The 26098-nt window shown below is 45.8% G+C and overlaps 1 protein-coding gene across 1 annotated transcript in view; it reads right to left on the bottom strand.

The window, feature by feature from the left end:
- Positions 1–26098, bottom strand: part of NPHS1 (NPHS1 adhesion molecule, nephrin) — a 269434-nt gene that overhangs the window by 224060 nt on the left and 19276 nt on the right. Inside the window, exons 8-9 of the mRNA XM_086929995.1 lie at positions 14231–14402; positions 7635–7792 (exon numbers count right to left, since the gene is read on the bottom strand). Of these exons, the coding sequence (XP_086786121.1) occupies positions 7635–7792; positions 14231–14402 (330 nt within the window). The remainder of the gene's footprint in view (positions 1–7634; positions 7793–14230; positions 14403–26098) is intronic.

Genomic DNA, 26098 nt, shown 5'->3' with positions numbered 1-26098 from the left:
CGCATCACAGCAAATGTACCAGTATGCCCAGACCGATTATCCCGATTACCAGCGTTACACATGAAACAGCCTAGAGAGGGAAGTTGGCTTGCCTCTTATTGAGGTTCCTGTAGATCAAGAGGGTCCTTATGTACATAGTCAGGTGTTAGGGAAAGACATAAAGTTTTTAATTGATACAGGGGCAAGCCGAACAACGATAAGTCATGACGAGGTCCCAGGGGCACCCCTCTCAGGCTCACAGAATGTTTCCCTTGGTTTTTCAGGCAAGCCTATTATTAATGAAGTATCGCAACCACTTCCCCTCGCAGTTGGTCCTCTGACACGGACTACAGATTTATTGCTCACTAAATCATGTCCAGAAAACTTGTTAGGTATCAAGACTCTGAAAGCCCTAGGAGCTATTATTTGCTGTTCTCCGAAAGGAGTACGGTTGTTTCTGCGTGACTTTAAAGGTCACTATGTGTTGAGAGATATTGATCCCCGATTACAGAATGTACCTGCACATTTATGGGCGCAAGGCCCCACTGATGTAGGTTGTATGCACATTACACCATATCGAGTCACACTCAAGCCAGGTGTTGTTTTACCACGAATTCGACAATACAAGTTACCCCCAGATGCTGTAGTGGCTTTACTGAGAATAATTGAAGAGCTCATTGCACAAGGAGTGGTTGTAGAAACCAACTCGAATTTATGTAATTCTCCTATCATTCCGATTCTTAAACGTACAGATCCCAATGCACCACCAGTTTACCGATTGGTTATTGATTTGCGCGAATTGAATAAATGCATTATACCGCAGTATCCTGTGGTCCCAGATATCTCATCTCTATTGACAGCCATTGATTCTGAAGCAACGTTCTTTACTGTTATTGATCTTAAGAACGCCTTCTTTAGTGTCCCTATCGATCCGGAAAGCCAATACCTTTTCGGATTCTGTTTAAATGGACGTAGCTTCAAATTTGCACGCGCACCTCAAGGATTCACAGAAAGCCCCAGCATCTATAGTCAAGCACTGAAAAGACAACTCGACAGTATACATATGCCTGAAAACACTGCCCTACTCCAGTATGTCGATGATCTGCTGATCACCGCTCGAAGCGAACCTGAATGTGAACTAGCGTCACTGACGGTTTTACATTTCCTGGCTGACAAGGGGCATAAGGTATCCCCTTCGAAGCTGCAATTCTGTGTTCAGCAAGTTGTTTACTTAGGCCACTTGCTGTCCAAATGGGGGAGACAGCTAACGCCTGATCGCATCCGGTTAATTGCAGGCATGTTACCACCCAAGACACAAAAGGAGGTGCGGGCTTTTATAGGCCTCACTTCTTACTGCAGACAATGGATTCCTCAGTATGCATTTCTAGCAAAACCACTCATTCAGTTAACAACACAGGAGGCAGCGTCTTCGACTGTTCTCCCTTGGACTCAGGAACATACACAAGCTTTTGACGACTTAAAGAAAGCCTTATGTCAAGCACCAGTTTTAGCAACACCATGTTACAGTAAGCCTTTTACACTTTTTGTCACAGAACGTGAAGGTACTGCATTGTCGGTACTCACGCAGGAACAAGCAGGTTCACACAAACCGTGTGCTTACTTCTCTAGTACATTGGATCCAGTAGCCCAGGCTCTGCCTGCGTGCTTGAAATCAGTTGCAGCAACAGCTCTAGCAATCAGACAAAGTGATTCAATAGTGTTAGGACATCCATTGACAGTGCAAGTTCCACACTCTGTGGAAGTTCTTTTAAATCGAACACAGACTCAACACTTGACTATAGCAAGATTGACAGGTTATGAATTGACATTGTTTCAGCCACACATAGAAATCAGACGTTGTAACACATTAAATCCTGCCACACTTTTGCCATTAGCTGACACAGACCCATTGGCACATGATTGCATTGAAGTCATTACTATCACGACGAAACCCAGACAAGACTTGACAGACACCCCATTACCAGATTCAGACCTGACACTTTATGTGGATGGTTCATGTATGAGAACAAGTACAGGAGAATTAGTGGCCGCCTACGCAGTCACCACAGAAACTGAAGTCATAGAAACAAGTTGTATTGACACTCTGTCAGCACAAGCAGCAGAGCTCATCGCTCTGACACAAGCCTGTATTCAAGCTAAGAACAAGAGAGTTAACATATACACAGATTCCCGTTATGCATTCGGAGTTGTTCACGACTTCGGTGTCCTCTGGCGAGAGAGAGGTTTTTTGACTTCTCACGGTGCCAAGATACAACACGGTCCCCTCATTCAAACTCTGTTAGACGCAATACATCTACCTACAGCAATATCCATCATGAAGTGCAAGGCACATACAAAAGTTACCGATACTATTTCCCAGGGTAATGACCTGGCAGACCGAACCGCAAAACATACAGCTCAGAATCAGATTCACACCACTGACCTGACAAAGACAATAGTCGCGACACCGACACATTGCATGACAGTTAAGGATCCCGCCCTAGATGTAATTGACATACAGACACATGCTACACCAGATGAAATTAAGAAATGGATCGAACTAGGAGGGATCCAGACAGATCAGGGATGGATGACGAAGGGAAAATCCACATGGTTTCTCCCCGACTCTATGGTTCAAGTTATCATTAATACCGTACACAGTCCAGCACATCTAGGAGAAAAGGCTATGTTAGACAGTATTCAACACCTCTGGTTCAATAAACACTTACGAGCAGCAGCCAAACAGAAAGTGCCTACTTGCATGATTTGTTGTCAGTTCAACCCAGGTAAAGGCGTTCCCGTAGAACAAGGTGGTTTTCATCCTCCCGATCACCCTTTTGAAGTCCTCCAGATGGATTATATTCAGATGGAACGTTGTCGAGGTTTTAAATATATCCTCGTAGTCGTATGTGCACTCTCCCGTTGGACAGAAGCATATCCAGTCCCAGATTACACTCCTCCGACCACTGCCAAGCAGCTGGTTCGCGAATTCTTCCCTCGATATGGTTTGCCCCGTGTCGTGTACTCAGACAACGGTCAGCCATTCTCGTCCGAGCTAATGAAGCAGGTATCACTCCTGCTTGGCTACCAATGGAAGTTCCACTGTGTCCGACATCCCGAAGCAGCAGGTCTAGTAGAGAGACACAATCAGACCCTGAAAACTCGTCTAGCAAAAATCTGTAAAGAGAAGGGTGTCGACTGGATCGTAGCTTTGCCAGTCGCCCTTTTCTATATGAGGATGGTCGCGCATTCCAGAAAAGGGCTATCCCCGTACGAGGTGGTCTTTGGTAGACCACCGAATATGTGGGGGACGCCTTTGCCTAGAAAAATCACTGATGTCGATTGTAATATGTTGACAGATTACCTTGCCTCCTTGATGTCTGCACTACAATCATGTCATTCACAGGTAGTTGCAGCCTTTCCTGACAACACCGAGATGAAACCGCACGACGTCGTTCCAGGAGATACTGTGCTTGTAAGAAATTTCGACAGGAGGAGCAATCAAAGTCGAAGGCAGGAAAGGGTGGCTGCACTCAAGTCACGTGAAGAAATTTCGTGCATTGCCAGAGACTGATTCACTCTCCCCCTCTAAGGACTGTCCAGATTCTAGTGACTCTAAACTTCCCCTGATAGAGAAAACTCCACAGCAGGAGTATAAATTAAAATTGAGGTCTAGCAAGTCAGACAGTTTAATTGTTTAAGTCCTCCCCTAGGTGAATCGGTTGAACGTGTTTTCTGACATGTATCCCCTAGACCCCAACAGAGAGAGAGATAGACAGAAACAGCTCAAGAAACGTGAATATTGCAAATCTCTTCGCAGCCATTGCATTGTGACTTTATTGATTATGTTTTTTCTGAGTCTTATGATTGTTGCTGCAAGTGTGCTCTTACATATGTACTACCCTATTTTCAAGCGTGCAAATTCTCCCTTCAACGTCACTGCCGAGCATTCTTTTAGTGAACTACCCCCACACGAGCTGTCTTACAGACTTGCGCTGCGAAACAATACATTCATTAGTATGTTACATCATTCCCATCAGACCAGCAATGCTACTGATTGTTGGATATGTGGCCGACTCCCTCCCTATCAGAAATACAAATGAGTGCTGCCTCTTTTTCCGTACCCATTCACACACAATGGATCCTGTGGCGCATGGTTTAGTCTGATTAATTCCTTGAATTCAGATTCCGTAGTTTACCAGGGTAACTGGGTATGGGGAAACCTGAACACTGTTTTGCATAAAGTATGTTTCCCTGACAAAGAGGGTCTCCCCAAAAGGACAGGAACTGATCTAGAAAATGAAGTATATGGATTGGGTAACTTTACACTTAACCTCATGATTCTCAGTGTTGAATCCGAAACAGAACCAGTCTTGCCCGCCATGTCCGTACTTCCAGTCAAGGGTGAATTATGTGTCAGAAAGAATGGTTCAGTACACCTGGGTCATAGTAGATGTACTACTGTGGTCGAATTCAGTGATAAGGGCAAGTCTACGTTTAAAGCTTCACGTCATTCCTACTTCATTTGTGGTCATACCGCATATATACGCTTACCTCTGGATTGGGATGGCACCTGTTACATTGCATTCCTTCTGCCACCTGTTTTCCTAGCCCCTCCTGATTATCATAGAAATACTCATCTAGTACACAATAGACCACAGAGAGATCTCCCAATTGTCGACTATACTGAAACGGCATGGGAGCAATACACAGATTTCAATAAAGGTTTCTTTCCCTACCTAGGTGCTGTCTTTAATAGTAAACTGATACGAAAATTAACTAGAACCCTTGAAGCTGTAGTGAATGAAACTACTTCTGCCTTAGGCAACTTAACAGAGGAGCAGTCTGCTATGCGGATTGTTGTTCTTCAGAACCGTCTTGTCCTTGACGTCATCCTGGCCGATAGGGGCGGAGCCTGTAAGGTCATCGGGTCGAACTGCTGTGTTTTCATTCCAGAAAACGCGCCATCAGTATATAAAGCCATTACCCGTCTACATAAGATTGCAAGTCTGATTCACCAGAGTCCAGGCACCTGGACTTGGTCCGGTTGGTTCTGGACAACGTTGTCAGCCTGGGGATGGAAAATCCTATCCTTCCTAGGTATTGGCCTTCTCATAGTATTCAGTTGTTGCCTATGTCTACAATGTGGGCCAGCGATTTGCGGCTTGTGCGCCACATCATGTATTCCTCATTCAAGTACTCCGTCAAAACGTCGTAAGAAGAAAGAAGAGCAAATGATGTTACATGAACAGATTGATAGATTAATGAGGATTGATATATCATGAAGGGTCTGTAGGGGACAAGGAGGGAATGAGGTAATATTAATTTTTATGGTCAATTGTGTCCCCTATCGTAGACCCCAACGGCTCCATGTACGTGTCTTCTAGTACATGTAAGTTCCCTCCACAACCAGCTATGAAGACGCAAATACATTTGCGTCCAACGTTAATCTGTCCTCTTTCAGATCCACCATGAATGGGTCCGATATTCAGTTCCTAAGTGTGCCTTGCCAACGTCTTTACATGGTGCACTTTCACGTTTTTCTGGCCCTGGCGAGTTTGGGCCTTGTTTTCTGCCATTCAAGCTTTCTCCTGCCTTCTGTCTCTGGAAGCCGCAGCCCGGACTCGCATCTGTACCCATGACCTTTCACTCACTCCCTGCGCGGCCAGGGGTGCCTGGCTCAGCCTGCCAGCCTGCCAAGACTGTATTCAGCCTTCAAGTTATCTGCTCCGCTCCTCGAAAAATACATTCCTGTCTAGCAGTTTAGGTAAACATCCTTCCCAGCTGCAGAGTAAAGGGCCCGGCCTTTCTGTCTCCATGCAAGTAATTCATAGCTTCCGTTACCATGGTAGGCCCATGGCCCCCTGCTTTACACGTAGACACGCAGTTGCATATACACGCATTAACAGTCAGTATAGACTAGCCTCTGTCCGAGAGACCTTTCCTTCTAGATAATACGGTTCCTCAAACACAAGATATCAAGATATGATTTGGGATTAGGTTGTTCTGACACTCCAGACTTCTATCTCCACATGTAGGGCTAAATGTCAAGTCCCCTTCACCCTCCAGTTACACGTCAATCATACATCATGCTGCTGCGCGCGCATCCCTGCCACATGTTTTTGCTGACTCTGCAGGATCCTTCTAGGGATCCACCCACTTATGACACCTTCATGTGACGTTTCTAGCACCCACCTTCGTGTACGCCCTAGTGCACGCCTTCTGTTACGTATTTCTGTTCTTATCTCGTTTCTCTCAGCTGTTACGCCTTCTGCATTCAATGTTACTGTATGAAATGACTATATATATGATTTCTCGATAATAATTCATTGTACATGTCCATTGCAATTCCCACCCTGAACCCTCGTGGCGATGGGTCATGCTACCATTGGTTCGAACCAATTCCTTTTTAAGGAATAAAACCCACTTTAAACCTCAGATACCACGGACTCTGCCTTCTTATTTTTACTGAGTTATTCTTATTGAACTTTACCGCATAAATTCCGTATAGGTAATTAAAATTTACCACACTTTTCTTCAGCAAGTTTCTTCCTTTTCTGCGGTATCTGGATATCGCCTAAACGCTGATAAATGTGAAATCCTCCCCTTAAACTCTCTCTGCCAGAAACATCTTTTTTCTCAGTATGGCTTCTCATGTCCTGGTGGGGTCGGCTTAATTCTATTAAGATGATGCTCACTCCTCTTCTTCTTTATACTCTTTCTATGCTCCCTTTGCGTATTCCGATTTCCTTCTTCAAAAAGATTGACTCATTACTATTGAAATTCTTATGGAATGGCAAACGCCCTCGGATAGCAATTGCCTCCTTATGGAAGGACAAGGCTCAGGCCGGTGTTCGTTTTCCAGATTTTAGAGAGTATCATCGAGCTTTCTCTCTGAAACAGTCTACTCGCTGGTTCTCTTCTGATCTTCCCTTTTACCCTCCAGTTTGGTTGACCATGGACTCCTCTTTTCTCTCACCCTTTAAATTCCGTGAATTTTTGTCCTTTACGTCCTATTCGGTCCGCCTTCATACTCCTATTATTTCTCATTCTCGTACTCTTCTTCTACCTTTCTTATCTTCTTCTTATCCTTCCCTTCTTTCCTTTCACGAACAACCTATCTGGTATAACTCTCACCTTAAAATACGTAATCGCACCATTTATTGGAAAATCTGGCACTCTCTGGGATTATTTTGGATTTCTCAATTGATTTCACATGGTGTCCCTCTTTCCTTTTCGGAACTTCAGTCCTCTTTCTCATTACCTTCCAGTGCTCGTTCACAATATGCTTTGCTTTATCCTGCTCTTACCTCCAATCATTACCACCATCCAATGATATTCCTCCAAAACGTAAATCCACTTCCTCATTATTAGATTCATCTCCCTCTGCTTCTTCGCTTTATAATTCTTTCCGCTTTCCGATTGATAGAGTAAAATCCAAGGTTGAACTCGCATGGGAATCCGATCTCTCTCACGATTGGTCAACTATTCTCTGGGATAGGCTCTGGGCAAAACTTCATAAAACCTCTAGAGCTGCACACAATACCCAAACGTTATATTTTATTTATAACAGGATTTTATTCACTCCACTTGCTCTATAGCATTTTTCACTAAATAACCTTTCTACTTGTTGGAATGCACAAGGGGACACTTACATCTGTAATGGTGACCTCGGTGGTCACAAGCTCCTTCCACCCCAGCCACCAGCGGATCTGCACCGGGGGGTTACTGGCCGCCGTGAAGCATGACAAGTAGATCTCCTTGTGCTCCTGAACGCTGGACGACCCCAAGATAGTGACCTTTGTGGGAAGAACTGAGGGAGGTAGAGGTGAGTAGGAGGGTGTGGAGAGGAGGGAGGAAAACAGGGAGAAGGGGAAGGGAAGAAAACAAAGGGGTAAATAAATAAGAGGGATGGCATGACAACGAAAATCATGGCATCAGTACCAGTACATGAAGAACTATTAATGACAATGAATTTGGCTAGCTGTCTGTGCTGGTGTAAGAAGACTGTGGGGGATGGGTATTTGACTAGGATGTTATGAGAACTAACAAAGACACATTGTACAGTTGTTTTTCACATCACACAATTCGAGCCACAGAGAGATGAAGTGGTTTGACCAGGGTCACATGATTTGAAAAGGGTAACAAAGCAGAGGGTATTAGCAGGTCTGCAAGTTCCTACTTAAAAATTCAGCTGCCCAACCATATATATGCCTCCCATTGGCAACATTGAATGTGGGGCACAGTGCCCAGTTTTGCCTGGTGGAATATGACTGCTGACTGGATGGAGAAGTCTTCATGTGCTGGCTGTAGGGAATTGTGCAAGAGTCATAGTACTGGTGGGTAATGTGGAATCGCTGACAATGGAGAATGCTGTAAGTGTGGCATCTGTGCGTGTGGTGTAAAAACACATTGAAGGACAGTGTGGAAGTACTACCTGTTTGTAATATAGTTAACAGTCTAGTAGCTGGGGTGGGCGGAGCTAGGTGGGCTGAGGGGAAGAGGAGGGGTCAGTACAGGATGAGGGCAGTTAGAGTAGGGACAGGGTTGAGACAGGTTGCAGATAATAAAGCTCCTGAAATATAAGAACCTGTGTCTGTGGTTCTTTGTAGCACGATGCTACAACTGGCGACGAGGGTGGGATAGGCATGTCCGGTGCCCACAGAACCCTGCTGAAAGCACCCTGTCCCGTGTAGCGTCCCGAGAAGTAAGACGCTGCTGTGTGGAGCCGTGCTGCCGCCTGAGGAAGAGAGGCCAGCAGCGAGTAACTATCTTCCCCAAAGCCAGGGGATTGCGGAGGCTCGAAAGAACCGAAAAACGATTGCCCGAGCGTCGGAAGAAAGGAAAAGCTCATTCGCGCCAAAACGCGACTCACGCTGGATGCGTGTAAATAAACGTGCCCCCAGTGGAACAGAAGTCGGGTGCCCACCCCGACTCTGCTTTGCACCTAGAAACAGTGCCCAGAAGGAAGGAAAGTGGCCCAGAGGACCTGCGGCCAGGCGCCAACAAGCGCGACGAAATTGGAGCCTGCAACAGAGCTCGAACGGCTCTGACGTCGGAAAATCTCACCCCCGATGCGTGAGTGTTAGCACGCGGTCGCAGGGTGAATGCGGAGCCTGGTGGGGCGTTGCGGGAGCCCATCCCGGTCCTACCTGGCAGAAGGTGAAAGGAAGCGGTGGACAGTGAAGACCCCAGCACCCGGCGTGAATCCCATCTGCTCGGTGAGTGTTTGAAGCCGGCCGAGGACTGGAGTACAGTGAAGGAAGCCAAAATCTCGCGGAAAACGAGATTTCGAGTACGGCGGCCATCTTTAAGTCAGGCGCTTGTCAGGACAAACCCTTGATTGTCATAGAGCGGCCAACTTGAAGTCAGGCAAGTAGAGATAAGCAAGCATTGGGTGAAGCAAACAAACAAGCATTGGCAAGACGACTCAAACAAACACTGGCGAAGAGCATAAAAGCATTGATACCTGCAAATGGACAAACAGTGATACATGAAAGTAAACAAGCAGTGATACATGCAGATCAACAAGCATTGGATGAATCGTGGCAAAGGAAGAAAACAAGCATTGACGAAGACCAAACAAGCGTTGGCGAAGACCAAACAAGCGTTGGCGAAGACCAAGCAAGCGTTGGTGAAGACCAAACAAGCATTGGCGAAGAACAACCAAGCATTGGTAAGAGCATATAAACAAGCATTGGCTAATAGAAGGAAACAAGCACTGGAAAAGCAAATAAACAAACATTGGCGAGAAACAGCAAACCAGCACGAGCACCTACAAAGGTGATGGGGAACACATACCGAAGAGCGTAAAGAGGAGGAGCTGCTGGACAAGAACCGCACGAGGTTCAGAAGAAGGCAAGACTGCGAAGGACGGTCCCAGAAACAAGCACAACATACACGGAGGTGACTAAAGGACTTGCACTAGCCTCACCGCGGAAGAGTCAGTGACCACCTGCCACTAGCATGCGATTCGAAAGAGAAGGAGCCCTGTGACTAGCACAGTGCGGCTGGATAGTGGACATTTCGGAACGCAGGAAATCCAAGCTCTAGTCACTGGTGCACACAGTGGTGATTGCAAGGATTAGTAACGCCCCAGCAGATGACCAGACCCAAGGCCTCGACCAAAGAGGATTAACTAAAACTACGAGAAGCCGAGTGAACAACCCGCCCGAATACAATCAATCAGAATCCTTTTCTCATGGCGAGGGAAGAAGTAGCACAACGATGCAACCCTTGCATCAGAGCACCACCCCCAGGAATGCAGTATGATACCTGGAGTCTGTGTCTCGAACGGAACCAATGGCTGGCGACATTGGGTGACTTCCTGGACGCCAATGGTGAACAAAGAGAGAGAAAATGTCTGATGCTACTCCTCCATCTGGTGGGTCCTGAAGGCCCATGCCCAATCAGAACATTCTCCAAAGAAGACACAGAAATCTATGAAAGACTCCAAGAGAAGCTATGTGCCCGTCTCTCCGCACAAGCAGAGGTGGATCATGATCGCATCGTTTTCAACACAGCTCGGCAGGAACCAGGCGAACCATTGCCAACTTTCATCAGTCGGTTGCAAAACCTGGTACAAGGCTGCCATTTCAACACCTTTACGAATGAGGACGCAGTTCGACTCCGGATAATTGAAGGCTGCGCAAACCCTGACACAAAGCTCAAGATCTTGCGAGGAATGTGGTCGTTAGAAGAAATCATCAGGAAGGCTGAAATGGGAATGCACGTCAAAGCAAGAGACAGATCAAAGGACCCGAATCTGAAGGCAAATTGTCAAGATGCCTGGACAGAGGAAACTCGGAAAACAGACAAAACAAAAAAGAGAGAGAGGGAAGGCAGACCAATGAAAAGACAACGGGAGAGACACAGTGACAAGGAGTACTCCGAGTCAATCAGTCAAAGGACAACCTCAAGGAGTTCTTCACCCTCAAGGTGTCATTCAAAGTCTGACCAATGGGAGAGACACAGTGACAAGGAATATTCCGAGTCAATCAGTCAAAGGACAACCTCAAGGAGTTCTTCACCCTCAAGGTGTCATTCAAAATCTGACGAGGAGGGAGCGTCAAGTGGGACAGACCGCAATCCTGGACAAGAAGGCAACCTGCACAACAAGAGAGTAAGGAAGACAAACCATAGAAGAAGAAATCAAAATGGTCAAAACTGGAAGTTGGCACAGGAACATTCTTTGCCAAGTTGTGAAGATGAGTCTGAAGGAACATCATCCAGCAGGAGAACACATCACACCCACATCATGGGTATCCGAGCACCAAATAAGTGGGAAGAAGAAATAGGTCGCATAAGACGAACTGACTCTCCCCAACAACGAACAGGAAAAGACCAACGCATCAATGACACCGAGGACAACGAAGAAACTGAGAAGACGTCGTTGACATGTGAGAAAGGCAAAGATGGAAAATCTCAAGAGCAAACACAAAGAACAAGCACGTGGTTGTTGAGCAACTTCTCAAATGAAACAATGCCAAAGACAAGTCGACGAAGGCGCCCGGAGAATCGTTTTAAAGACAACCCTGAGTCAACGAACAATGTGTCACGGCCCACTCATTTCAGACATCCATTACCCGATACACCCTCAAAGGAACGCTTCAAAAGGAGTATGGCCAGGAACTCCTCTGATTCAGAGAGCGCGTCCGTTCGATCCTGGAAGTCGACAAAAGACTTCTCTGACCCAGAAAGCACGTCTATGGCCAGGAACTCCTCTGGTTCAGAGAGCATGTCTGTCCGATCCTGGAAGTCGACAAGAGACTTCTCTGACCCAGAGGGCTCGTCTGTTCAATCCCATGAGTTGACCGAGTCATGGTCCCGACAACAGTCATGGCGTCAACCACCCAAACGCACCATGGAACCAAAGGACATCCTTCATGTCAAGAGCAACACGTCACACACTAAGGACTCTGAATACTCAGTCACGCCACAAGACAACCTGTCATGTCAGTCACAAGTATATCTGGACATAGATCAGACACCGTCACCCCTGAAGGGGTCCGCGAGGCTGACTCAAAGGACCTACAAAAAGAAAACAGAGACACTGGACCTTAATCACCAGACGGGAAGGGACCAGCCATCCACTCCGCAAGGAAAACTGGACATGTCAGCAGAGAGAGATCATCAGATGAGAGAGAAACATGCCTAAGCACAGATAGCCCACGAGCTCGCCAGACAACCCGAGGCCGTGAATGAGTTATCGAGCCACACCGTACTGTCTGGTATGCATGACCCTGGATTGGAGAGCAGTGTTGCCCTCGACCGGACAAGACAAAAGGAAGTAAAAGTAGATGCTGGTGCTCAGAAGAGGACCCGAACATTATCCACTCATGAAAGAGATCGAGCATCTGAACCAACAGTTACACCGCAGGAAGGAAACATGATGACTGCGGAGTGTGAGAGTAAACAGTTCAAACGCAACGTGGTCAAGAATGCCCTGATCCAGACAACAGAAAGATTGACCAAAGCCAAGCCCACCACTGATTCGACACTACTGAGGTTTGAAGAACAGACTGTCTGCCGACCAGTGTGGTGGATTGAAGACTTGCGAACACTGAAGACATTAAGTTCATTTTGTTAAGAAAGGGGGAGATGTAATATAGTTGACAGTCTAGTAGCTGGGGTGGGCGAAGCTAGGTGGGCTGAGGGGAAGAGGAGGGGTCAGTACAGGATGAGGGCAGTTAGAGTAGGGACAGGGTTGAGACAGGTTGCAGATAATAAAGCTCCTGAAATATAAGAACCTGTGTCTGTGGTTCTTTGTAGCACGATGCTACACTGTTGTGAAAGTAGATGGTTTGTGGCACATTAGAAAGGTCTGCGGAAACTGTGTATGGGTTTTTGATGTGGCCCTTGGTTCATGGTTTGTGGCTGTGGTGATTTGTCTGGGTGTGCTGGTTCAAGGTTTGTGGCTGTGGCTGTGGCTGTGGGGAGTTGTCTGGGTGTGCTAGTTGTTGGTGATAGTTCCATAAAGACTGTCTGTGATGAAAGCAGTAAGCTACTTGGCTGTAGTAAATAGTGTAGGAAGACTGTGTTGGGCAGTAGGAGAATACTTACTATAGGAGGTGCTACAGGCGATCTGTCTGTGGAGCATGGTGTGCATGATGTTGTAGGATACCCGAGTGTAGGGGATACATTAGGACCACTTTGTGGAGGCAGTGTGGAAACACTAATTGTACAGAATGGTGTATGGGAGCTTGCTATGAAGAAGGGCTTAGGCAGCCTGGCTATGGAGAATGGCATAGGATTAAAAGATGTGTCGTATGAAGCAAGGAGACTGTGAAGCGGGGTCTCAGAATGCAGCCTATTGGGATTGCTGTAATAGTGCTGGCTGTGGAGGACGGTTTTGGTGCACTGACTGTGGAGGGCTTTGTAGGAGTTTTGGCTTGTTGGAGTTAATGTAAGAGCGCTAGATTTGCTAGATGGTGCAGAAAGACTGGCTGGGAAGGGTGGTGTTGTGGATAGCATGGTGTCAGGCTACACCAACTAAAAAGCCCCAATGAGGGTCAAACCGGTCTTTGGTTACTTGGGTTCCGGTTCAGGGAGGACCTGGCTTTGCAATTGGTACTGGACTATTCCTAATGAGCAGGGTCAAAACTGATTTGCATGTGGCTGGTTAGAAACTGAGGTGGCATGGTAGGCAAAAGAACAATGGTTTGGGATGCTGCCCTGTGCGATTGCAGTGGTTAGGCTTATTGCAAACATTCCACCCATCATCTTTTGTGTGTTTGATGTGCCGCCCTAAGTAGCCATGGGTATACCCAGATGTGGCTGCCTTGCTCACTCTGCCACTGCTACCAAACTACACATGACTGAAAAGCCGCCAGCAGGGTGAAACTGCTTGTGGGTTGCTTATGTTCCTGTTCAGAGAGGACCTTGCCTGGCAGTTCGGGCTGGACTGTTCCTATTGGAGCAGGGTCAAGACGGATTTGCATATGGCTGGGTCCAAACTGAGGTGTCATGGTTGACAATAATCAATGGGTTGAAATGCTACCCCGAGCGATTGCCAGGGAATATTCTTATTGTAAGCATCCTACCATCACCTTTTGTGTGTTTGGAAGTGTCAAAGGCGTGGGTGGAAGAGCTAATACTGAGATAGATGTAATTTTCCCAGCAGAGTGTAGGAGCTTTAGTTGTAGCAGATGGAGAAGAAACCCTCTCCTTGGAGGATGGTGGAAGAATGCTCAACTGAAAGGTGAAATTGCAAGCCTTGCTTCTGGGGTTTGAGCATGCTAACAGTACTCACAGACCACCTTCAGGGTGACGCTGGATCTGAGGGGCAGTGGGGTGACCTGGTTCAGCGCTTCACAGCTCAGGGTCGCCATGTTATCTTCTGGTTTGATATCCAGGGAGATTATACTCCGTGCACATCTTGCAGATTCATCCGTCTCCCAGCTGGTGGAAATGACTGCCTCGTTCTGCAGGAAAGCATAGGTAAGTACCAAACAGATAATCAATGCAATAAACATATGCTGACGCCCTATCTTCCTCTATAAGTCTTTCCTGAAAGAGACAACCTTTTGTATTAATCACATTAATTGAGTACACTTTGATTTGTTCTGTCCTCAGCAAGTAAATATAGTGTTTTTTTTGTTCCCTGACTTCTGTACACAAAATGGGCCTCATTTACAAAGGTCTTTGCCTGTATATGTCTGTCTTGAACAGTCAAAACGTTTTTCTAGTACAAACTACGTCCCAGAAGTCCTTTTAGCACTTGCAAAAGCCCCTTTTCACATTGAGGTTTCCATGGGAATAGATTGGCTCTCGTATGCACATACCCTAGTAGTTTCTAAGCATAAAAAAAATCGCATTGGTGGCTGCTCACATTCAGAATCCATTTTTGATCCTTTTCTCAACCTAGAAATATTCAGAGATTTATTTATGCCAAGAGCAAGAATCAATCTTAGTCTCATGCGGGTCACAGTGCACAAAGTGCACATGGTGGGTCCAGTCACTGTGCCTTGACGTCACTCGGATTTCCCTCATGTCTGTGGCAGTTCACTGCCTAGGATACTGTACAACAACCCAAGATCCAGTCCATAAGGAGTAATGACACTGAGTGTTATTTCTCCTCACTGTGAAAATTTCCATCACTGCAGACCTCACCCTCCAGGAGCTGGTTTTACTGAACCAGCTGTTCAAACACCAGGGCGCGCGTGGCGCAGGCATCACCGAGAGCGGAGAGGCTCCATTCGTTGAAGCCTCCTGAAAGTACTTTCTAGAACTTTTAGAGACCTCCAACTCACCCCTCAAGATGTAGCTCCCAACTAGGACACACTCTACCCCACCCTGTTGGAAACATCTATTTCCTAGCGCTGCTCTGGCTGTCCCTGTGAACCACCCACCAGGAGCCATCCTCTTCAGTGCCCTGGCTGAAAGCCTCAAAAATTGTTCCAAAGAGGTATCCCTCTTCCCTCATAGGTGCCTCCTGTTGTGAGGGCCGCCCATTCCCTATTCCAATTTTTGGTCCCTAGGGAAAAATAGAGTTTGTTTTTCTGACCCCCACCAGGATTTGTCTGGAAGGGCTTTGCAGATCTTAAACTCTCGCCGTGCTGGTTGTGTTCCCAATCAGCTGTGTGCCCGTGTTCCTGATTCCCTTTGAGTGGAAGGAGCAGGGCGCCTAACTGCACCTGCGTTGGCTCTTTATTTCTGAATGAGACAGCCACACTACTTGAGCCACTCCTGATTATCTGCCTGTGCCTGTGCCCCCTGCTTGTCCTCTTGCTGTTACTGCTAGGGGACTGGTGTTTGAGGGAAGAAAGGGCAGTGTATTCATGGGACGCACTGAAAACAATGTGACTATAAACCAGCGGACAGACCCGATTATTCCCTAAGTTGAAATACAGAGAACTGTGTTTTAGGTCGAGCCTAGGGTCAGTGTGCATGCGCTGCTCTGCAAGACTTGTTGTACTGGAGTATGGAATAGAAGCCCCGCCCACTCTCCACCCATAATTGTCGTTGGCTTGTGTCATTGTCCTTTGTGAATGCTGGCTTCTGATTCGTAAATAGGCTTGTTAGTCACTCCTTAGTACCGCCTTGTCTTCATTTGTAACCTCCCATGGCGACTGGCCCTGTTACTTCGGTTGTTACACGGTACGTGTTCTTAAGTCTGTAAACACTATTTCCTTTATTGAGTTTCTATTACTGCAGATACAATGTGCAGTGCTTACATTAAGCGCGCCATGCACACTTTCTCTTTTCAAGCAGCCGGGACAATAGTGGCCACTTCTTTCCTGTGCCATAGGTCTCACATTTTTCTTTCTTGAGATCTGTTCACCAGAAGTGGCGTTCTTAGCCAGAATAACTACATGGATAGCTATGTAGCTTACTTGTAGATGCTCAAAAACTGGTCCAGTTCCTATTTTGCTAGTTACGTAGAACTTGCTTTTCAGCCTCAGTCGCGCCCTCTTCCACATTAGGGTGCAAAGTAGATGAGGGTCTTCAGGTCCTTAAATGAAGAACTCTCCAAGAGTGATTTTAATCCCGTCACTGTGAGTAGTGTGGCTGGGTTAATGTCAGCTTTGGTTTGCAATAACCATAATCGTTATTACATATATTTTGTCAGCATGATTACAGCTGCTATTCCTTATCCAACTCAACGGTACCCAAAAGCTCCAGCAGATGATTGAATACTTCCTCCACAAAGCAGGTTCTTGCCTACCATCTGGCCTGTAAATCAGGCCCATAGTCCCCTTTAGCATGCCTCTCCATTTATTTCAGTCTTGCCAGGTTTGTCCTAGACACTCACCTCCAACTCCCCAAAGGCCATTATCTCCGCACTGGCACTTTAACACCCCTTCACATCTTCTCTACAACCAGGCCTCACAGGTAACACTGGCTCATACATTCTCTTCCCAATGTAGGTTCTCGCTCTTTCTCTCCAAGGTTTTTCTCCCTTACTTACCCCCTCTATGAAATTTACCCACTTTCCTATTTCTTTCTTCTCACAGCTCCCTGCCCTACAGTACCTCTCTCAACATCCGATCACTGCTGGTGAACACAGTGGTTTAATTAAACTTGAGGTGGCCCCCCTGCAAAGTACATGGAGCCCAACCCCTCCGCCCCCGACCCAGTCAGTAGATTTCAGGCCTGGGGCCCGCTGCCTACACTCAGGGCCTATGAGGACCCTCCCCCCCCCCAGGAGGAATCCACTCAGTAAACACCAGGGTTCATGAAACATGGGGAATGGAAAATTGTGTATATTGGGGGCTTACCCACAGTATGCCCTTCTAAAGGGAATAAAGCCTTTGAGATCCCAGGACTCTTTGTGTTATATAAGAAACTGGGTGGGCCGATATGGCAATAGGAAATATCTCCCAACCCTAAATGTCAAACTAGTGTTCCACAATAACTCTCAACCTGAGCAACTCTCGAGAATATTCAAAGTCCAATCAATACGCCGAAATTTGAAGTGACCGATACGAAAACGAGCAGTACTATAGCGGATGATAAACCTTTTCGGAACTACAATTAGCCTGGAATTTTAAAAAACGAGAAACCCAGAGGAGGTTACACCTCGAGCAGAGGAACTTGGTATTGAGAATATCAACCTTTTAAGATATCTATCCCTAAAGATAGTGAGATTGCCCTGACAAAGTCATTTGGCTGTAAGGCCAGACGAAACACGTGTTGGCAAAGATCAGTTGGCTATTTGTACATGAAGATAATTTGATGACTTGTACCCAGTGACTGGATTTATTTTGGATAAAATGAAGAAGATACAGAAAACAACATATTCTTTGGAAAGCTATTATTGATTGAACTTTGAATATTCTCTAGAGCTGCTCAGGTGGAGAGTATATGTGGCTGTTTAATTTGCTAAAATGAAACAGGCAGAAAAGTATGAGTTTTTATTCATGAGTAAAATAAATGTGGAAATATACCAGTTATTGTGGAAAACTGTTTGGCATACTTTGTATACCTTTTGTTACAACCAATAGCAGGAGTTGTATCTCAACCTTAGAGCATATGCTAGATTAATTTAAAGCAATAGATTGTGATGCACACTATTTTTGCGCATTGTTCCCCACTGCCATAAAATTGTATATAACTAAATGTCAAACTACTTTTCTACTCCCCTCTTAGGAAGATTGGAGAATCTACCACCAATCTGCCCTCTCTGGGCAAGAACACTAGGCTCCAAGCATGTATATATTTTGAAAAGGATGGGGAGAAGCTTGCCCATGCTAGTATTGGACCGCACCCCCAACCCCAAAAGCTGTCACGCCTGCCTAGCCTCCGTGGAACTGAAAGACGAACTACCGAGACCAATCCAAAATCAACGGTTTTTCGAAGTTGGTAGTGCTTATGACCTCTTTGCTAAAGAAAAGTATTCCTTTTTAATGGACTCCTGCAGCTGATGCCGCTTTTGCCACCTTAAAAGAGGCATTTACTTGAGCCCCTATACTATGACATCCTGATCCAGCTAACCCATTCTTGGTGGAGGCGGATGCCTCCGAAAAGGCAGTGAGGGGTGTTCTTTCCCAGCCAGACCCTGAAACAGGAACCAGTCACCCAGTGGCATATTTCTCGCGTAAACTTAATCCTGTCAAGATGAATTACTGTACAGGAGACAAGGAATTGTTGGACATTAAGAAGGCGTTTGAAGAATGGAGGCAGTATTCATTAGGGGCAAACCACACAGTGACAGTCTTAACGGATCATTGCAATCTACAGCTTCTTAAGTCTGCCAGGGCTTTATTATGCGTCAGCTTAGATGGACTCAATTCTTTAGCGAATTTGATTTTGTGATTATGTACCGCGCAGGACACGAAAATGGGAAGGCAGACGCCTTATCCTGTTTAGGGTATGTTACCATTGAAGAACCTAAAGAAACACCACCCATTATAGCCCCAGACAGATTCATAGGAGGGTTCAGTTCTGAAGATGATTTCCTTGACAAAGTGAGGCAAGAACAAAGGTCAGATAGGATGGAACTTATTAAAAAGTCACATGAAACAGTCCGGGTGGGAGATTACTACTATGTAGATTGTGGGTTAGTCCTCCCCTCTACAGAATTGCAAGGCCAAGCCCTCACATGGTGTCATTCTCATCCCTTGGCTAGACATCCAGGTTACAAAAAGACCGTAGAATCGTTGAGGAGGCATTTCTGGTGGCCAGGAATGGGAAAGGACACGGAAAGGTACATAAAAACCTGTCACATCTGTGCTCAGAGTAAGGTATCCCATCAAAACCCTGTGGGATTATTGCGGCCTTTACCAACACCCCCAGGACCCTGGCACACAGTGTCCCTGGACTTTATCGTTGAATTACCTGTCACGACAAAGCGGCACAACGCGCTGCTGGTGGTGGTGGATACCTTTACTAAATTAGCTCACTTCATACCTTTGACTGGGCTACCTACAGCCAAGACCATGGCCTCTGTGTTTTTGAGACAGATAGTTAGATTGCATGGTCTACCTTCAGTATTGATCTCAGACAGAGGGTCCCAGTTTGTGTCTCGATTCTGGAAGGGTATATGTGCTCTTCTGTTTGTTGATGTACGTCTCTCATCTAGCCACCACCCACAAACAGATAGACAGACGGAGAGAGTAAATCAATTTTTTGAGCAGTATATCAGATGTCAAGCTCTGCAGTCGTTAACTGAATGGGATGAGTTGGTTTGGTTGGCCGAAATGGCATATAACAACAGTCATCACACATCCACCGATTTTACACCTTTCTTTTGTACGTATGGTTACCACCCTCGAATCCTCCCTGGTTCTCCCTCACTATGCACAACCCCCGCAGCTAGTGATTTAGTACAAGACCTCCAACGCAACCATAAGCTTGCACAAGATAATTTGGAACAGGCCAAGAAAAGGTACAAGAAGGGAGCAGATTCACACAGACGACAGGAACCCACTTACAAAGAAGGGGATGAGGTTTGGTTATCCTCAAAACACATCAGTTTAAAAGGGACTTGTAAGTTTAAGCCCAGGTACATTGGACCTTATAAGATCACAAAAGTCATAAATCCAGTGGCCATGAAACTTGACCTCCCCCATACGATGAAAATACATCCTGTATTCCATGTCTCCTTACGGAAGCTTGTTGCACCTGGGACGGTTTTACCATCCACTCCTCCACCCCTGGAAGTGGATGATGGGTTGGACTATGAAGTTGAGGCCATCATAGACTCTAGACGAGTCAGGAAAAGATTGCAGTATCTCATACATTGGAAGGGGTATGGTGTGGAAGACAGGACCTGGGAACCAGCTAGTCAAGTACACTCACCCAAATTAGTGAAGCTGTTCCACAGACAACATCCCCATAAGCCTAAACCTGTGGGGGGATCCGTAGGGGGGATGTACTGTCACGCCTGCCTAGCCTCTGTGGAACTGAAAGACGAACTACCGAGACCAATCCAAAATGGCCTCGCCGTAATGCGCATGCGCGAGGGGTCCGAGCCGGAACTTAAGCGCGCTTCCCCAGGCGCTCAGCGCTTTGCACTCTAGTTTCTTCTCTTCTGAGTCGTCACTTCCGCTTGGCCTTTTCCCGTTACACGCCCATGTTTGTTCGATACAGAAATGGGGGTGGTGATGAACAGAGTGTCTGAATTAAGCAGACCACTCTTACCCAGTCCAAAGATCAGGGCTTGATCCATCACCGTTATTTATCTCACTGCCCCATCCCAGCTCAGAACCTGGCTATATGCAAATTAGTCTGTCCCTGGCCCAGTGCATCATGGGAACAGGGCAGACCAAACTACCAAGCCAATTCTTCACCAGAAAGGAGACAAGCTACCGGGGACCGGTTTCTGGCATTTCAGCCTCTTCGGCCCGGCTTGCTTGAATCCTGATGGAGCAGTGAGAAAGGGACTCATGTCTGAGTATACCCTGCCACACCTATAGTGGCCAAAAACGATACAGAAATGGGGGTGGTGATGAACAGAGTGTCTGAATTAAGCAGACCACTCTTACCCAGTCCAAAGATCAGGGCTTGATCCATCACCGTTATTTATCTCACTGCCCCATCCCAGCTCAGAACCTGGCTATATGCAAATTAGTCTGTCCCTGGCCCAGTGCATCATGGGAACAGGGCAGACCAAACTACCAAGCCAATTCTTCACCAGAAAGGAGACAAGCTACCGGGGACTGGTTTCTGGCATTTCAGCCTCTTCGGCCCGGCTTGCTTGAATCCTGATGGAGCAGTGAGAAAGGGACTCATGTCTGAGTATACCCTGCCACACCTATAGTGGCCAAAAACGATACAGAAATGGGGGTGGTGATGAACAGAGTGTCTGAATTAAGCAGACCACTCTTACCCAGTCCAAAGATCAGGGCTTGATCCATCACCGTTATTTATCTCACTGCCCCATCCCAGCTCAGAACCTGGCTATATGCAAATTAGTCTGTCCCTGGCCCAGTGCATCATGGGAACAGGGCAGACCAAACTACCAAGCCAATTCTTCACCAGAAAGGAGACAAGCTACCGGGGACCGGTTTCTGGCATTTCAGCCTCTTCGGCCCGGCTTGCTTGAATCCTGATGGAGCAGTGAGAAAGGGACTCATGTCTGAGTATACCCTGCCACACCTATAGTGGCCAAAAACGATACAGAAATGGGGGTGGTGATGAACAGAGTGTCTGAATTAAGCAGACCACTCTTACCCAGTCCAAAGATCAGGGCTTGATCCATCACCGTTGTTCGTGGGCACACGTCTTTGATTTGAGGCACAGCTTTCCTTTGCCGTGCACTTTTGTTTATTTGTTTAGTCCTGGCTTGGGTCACGGTATAACAGACCTTACCTATCGCCCGGACTCCAGAGCGGCCATTCCTGTATCTGATGCTGCTTTCCTGATTCCTTTGCCGAAGCTCCTTCCTTCCTGTTTACCTCACGCCAAGAGTTGTCTTCGGTGAATTCTCCTCAGGGGTAGTACAGAAGATTTCTGCCTCATTCCCGGTAGACCCACGTGTCCTGTTTAACGTGGGTGCTACTTCTCATTCCTTTACTCGCTCAGTGCCGGCTGTCTTACCCCGGTGTCACAGTGACTTACTTCGCCCTGTTTCTTGCGGACCCGTCATTGGGCCGGACTAAGGTCCCGCCAAACGGCCGGTATTTGCGGGAGCAGTGGTGCGTGTGGTTTACGTGGCATTGTGGGATTTGTGGTCCGCCTGGCGAGTTTCCTCCTTCCCTTTTATTGCCATATTATTTTTTCATTCTCTGGACTTCCCGGATTCTGGCATTCATCACAGTACAGGGACAAGAAGAACCGGTAAAGCGCTTGTAGCGCACTATATTTACATTGTGTTCTTATCAAATATTCTATTGGTGTTTATGTATGTATTTATTGCCCTCCAGGCAACTACTTCTGTGATCCCGACCTTTTACCATACAAGACCCTTTAGCCGAGAGGTGGTTCTGGTTAGGTAAGAAGTATATAATAATCAAAAGAGAATGGACACTAGTTTCTGCAAAAAACCAATAGTTTTTTTATCGAGAACCCTCATAGACTTCCTGGAATTATCGTAGCGGTATATCTTTTTTCCGCCCCATCAGGAGTCCTGGCATAGTCATTGGGTCAACGATTAACGTGCAGGATGCCTGCCTAACCAGAGGCTACTTCTGGTATTTACAGAAGTGTCCAGAAATAAAAAAGGAGGGGGAAAAAACTTTAAAAAAAATAATGACTTAGTCAGGACTGTACAATTTAATATCGAAAAAAAGGACTAGTCACTATCATTAAGAACCATTGTGATATGTAGGTAGTTGAGTTATTGGGCTACCATATCATTATAAAGGAGTGTCGACATGTTTCAGCTCTCGGGGCCCACAGGGGTCAGGGGAGCTTTCGTCAGGACAGAAACAAAAACAAACATACATACAGAAAAAACGCACACTATTGGTGTGTGTTGCGAAAGTGGTTAATTGGAATTTCCAAGCTGTAAAGAGAAAGAAACCAACAAGGAGCTTGTATCAGTTGGTATGCATGTGAGGTTTGGCATTCTAGTGCACACATTATCAAGCATTATTTGTGCTAACAAAGATTAACCCTGTTTGTAAAGGTAATCGGGAAAAAGGAGAAAATAGGAGAAACAGCGGTCTGGGGAGGGAGTGGTATTCAGCCCTGCGGCTGCTAATTGATCAATGTCTTAAGGATGGTGGTCAGACATCAGTCTTCATATGATAACTGTTTGTTGATATTGCTGAGGATCGGATCTCTAGATCGTTACCATGTTAAGGATTAATACACATGGTAGCGGTTCTATATAGTTAACCACATTGGACATCAGATAATTGTGACTGTTCTAAAAATGCTATATAAGCGGTATACCGTGGATACCCATGCACACACCAGTGTTTTACCTTGTAAGTTCAGTTATTGGCATCAACAGGGACCGGGAGTCGCTTCTGGATTTTTACTAAGTGGGAGACAATGGAGTGTCTATGGTTAGTTGCAAAGGCGTTCTTACCTGATCACTGAAGGAACACAGGAAAACGCCATTCTTACCCATGCGGCGCGGATTTCGTGCCTAGTGCTGACTCTGCCCCTGGTTGTGGGCGGGTCTTAGTTCTCCGGTCTTTTATACTTATCAAGGACACTAAAAAAGGACTATTGTGTGTACAGAAAGAACACTGTAAGATGGTGGGATGTCTAATAGACTTTTCAGGTATCATATACTAGTTTGGATCTTTGCGCTTAGGAGTTATAGCCACAGATTTCTCATTCTCCTGCATGCTGGTCAGGCCGGATTAACAGAATTCCCACTATGTCTGTCTTTAAACGATCAACCCATCTCTGTTCTTTGTTGAATAGAATTTGCTCAGCGTTCTGATCTTTAAAGTCTAGCATTTCCAGGACTGTCCATTTTAGGTCGTCACATGTATGGCCAGCCTCTACAAAGTGGGTGCATAGTTTAGTTGTGTTCTTTTTCAACCTAACATTGCTCCGGTGTTCTCCTATACGGAGTTTGACTTTGCGGCAGGTCATGCCGATATATTGTTTTTGACATGGACATGTGATTAGATAGATCACGTGTGTCGAATTGCAGTTTGTATGGCTTCTTTGAGTCCATAGTAAGCTGTCATTTAATTGTAAGGTCTTCGTGCTGGAGGTAAATTTGCAAACCCCACATGTACCGCATGGATAATGTCCGGTAACTGGCATCATATTTACATCTCTGATGCTTGACCTTGGAAGTAATTTCTTCGGTCTGGTGTGAACAAGAACGTCTTTTATGTTTTTTGTTCTTCTATTTGCAAACCTTGGCTTCGGCCAATTCAGGGTTCCAGAGGTTAGTATCTGCCATTTCTTCTTTATTAGTTTCTGAACTTCATAGGTGGCTGGGCAGAAAGTTGTTACACAGGTCACAAGGTCTTTGGCTGGTTCTTTATTGGTGCTTTGTAGGAGAACGTCTCTGGGCTGATGTTTAGCCAGTTTTTCGCACTTCCTTATTATTGCCGGTGTGTAGTTTCTTTTCTTCAACTTTTGACTGAGTTCTTCTGCTTGTTTTTTATAATCTTCTTTTTTACTACAGTTCCGTTTGTGTCTAAGAAATTGACTGTATGGAAGATTATCTCGTAGGGGACGAGGGTGGTAACTGTAGTATGACAGTAAACAGTTCTTGGCTGTAGGTTTGGTGAAGGTCTTGGTCTCCAATCTTCCATTTTCGGAGAAAATGGTAAGGTCCAAGAAATCAATTGTTTGCCTGTGCGATGTAAAGGTGAATTTCAGCCATGGGTCTCTGCCATTGAGCCAGTCTATTAAGATGGTGAGATCAGATTGTGTGTCCCATATGAGTAGGACGTCGTCAATATAACGTCTCCAATATTTGATACTGGAAACGTAAGGGTTTGTGCTGTTAAGGATGCATTCTTCTTCTAAGCGGCTCACATAGAGTCCCGCTACCGAAGGCGCAAACGCACTGCCCATGGAGGTCCCATGGCATTGGAGAAATAGTTGACCGTTGTACTCAAAGTAATTCTCTTGTAGAGCCAATCTGCAGCATTCCAGTATAAAGTGACGGGGGGTCTTATATGTCCAATCTTGCATGAAGAGAAGATCCTCCAACATCTTTGTGCTAACTGTTTGTTGATATTGCTGGGGATCGGATCTCTAGATCGTTAGTTGTCTTAACATGGTAACGATCTAGAGATCCGATCCCCAGCAATATCAACAAACAGTTATCATATGAAGACTGATGTCTGACCACCATCCTTAAGACATTGATCAATTAGCAGCCGCAGGGCTGAATACCACTCCCTCCCCAGACCGCTGTTTCTCCTATTTTCTCCTTTTTCCCGATTACCTTTACAAACAGGGTTAATCTTTGTTAGCACAAATAATGCTTGATAATGTGTGCACTAGAATGCCAAACCTCACATGCATACCAACTGATACAAGCTCCTTGTTGGTTTCTTTCTCTTTACAGCTTGGAAATTCCAATTAACCACTTTCGCAACACACACCAATAGTGTGCGTTTTTTCTGTATGTATGTTTGTTTTTGTTTCTGTCCTGACGAAAGCTCCCCTGACCACTGTGGGCCCCGAGAGCTGAAACATGTTGACATTCCTTTATAATGATATGGTAGCCCAATAACTCAACTACCTACATATCACAATGGTTCTTAATGATAGTGACTAGTCCTTTTTTTCGATATTACATTGTACAGTCCTGACTAAGTCATTATTTTTTTTAAAGTTTTTTCCCCCTCCTTTTTTATTTCTGGACACTTCTGTAAATACCAGAAGTAGCCTCTGGTGAGGCAGGCATCCTGCACGTTAATCGTTGACCCAATGACTATGCCAGGACTCCTGATGGGGCGGAAAAAAGATATACCGCTACGATAATTCCAGGAAGTCTATGAGGGTATCGATAAAAAAACTATTGGTTTTTTGCAGAAACTAGTGTCCATTCTCTTTTGATTATTAGTTACTTGCATAGGGGAACCGAATGGACTCCGTATCCTCTTCCCTCCCTTTTGATATTATAGGTAAGAAGTATACTCATACCCTTATATAGGTACATACTAGTGTCATAACCAGAGGTAATATTTCATATCCCTCAATCTAGGCCAAATTGGATATCCATAAATTCCATGATCACATGTATGTTTCCAGAAGATGTCCTAATTGCTTTCATTGACAAACCCTTGTGCTCTCAGGTAAAAGG

The sequence above is a fragment of the Lissotriton vulgaris genome, chromosome 7, assembly GCF_964263255.1.
Source record: "Lissotriton vulgaris chromosome 7, aLisVul1.2, whole genome shotgun sequence".
In the NCBI taxonomy this organism is placed as follows: Eukaryota; Metazoa; Chordata; class Amphibia; order Caudata; family Salamandridae; genus Lissotriton; species Lissotriton vulgaris.
Note: the sequence above shows the minus strand (reverse complement) of the source record. Positions and strands in the feature narration are given on the sequence as shown.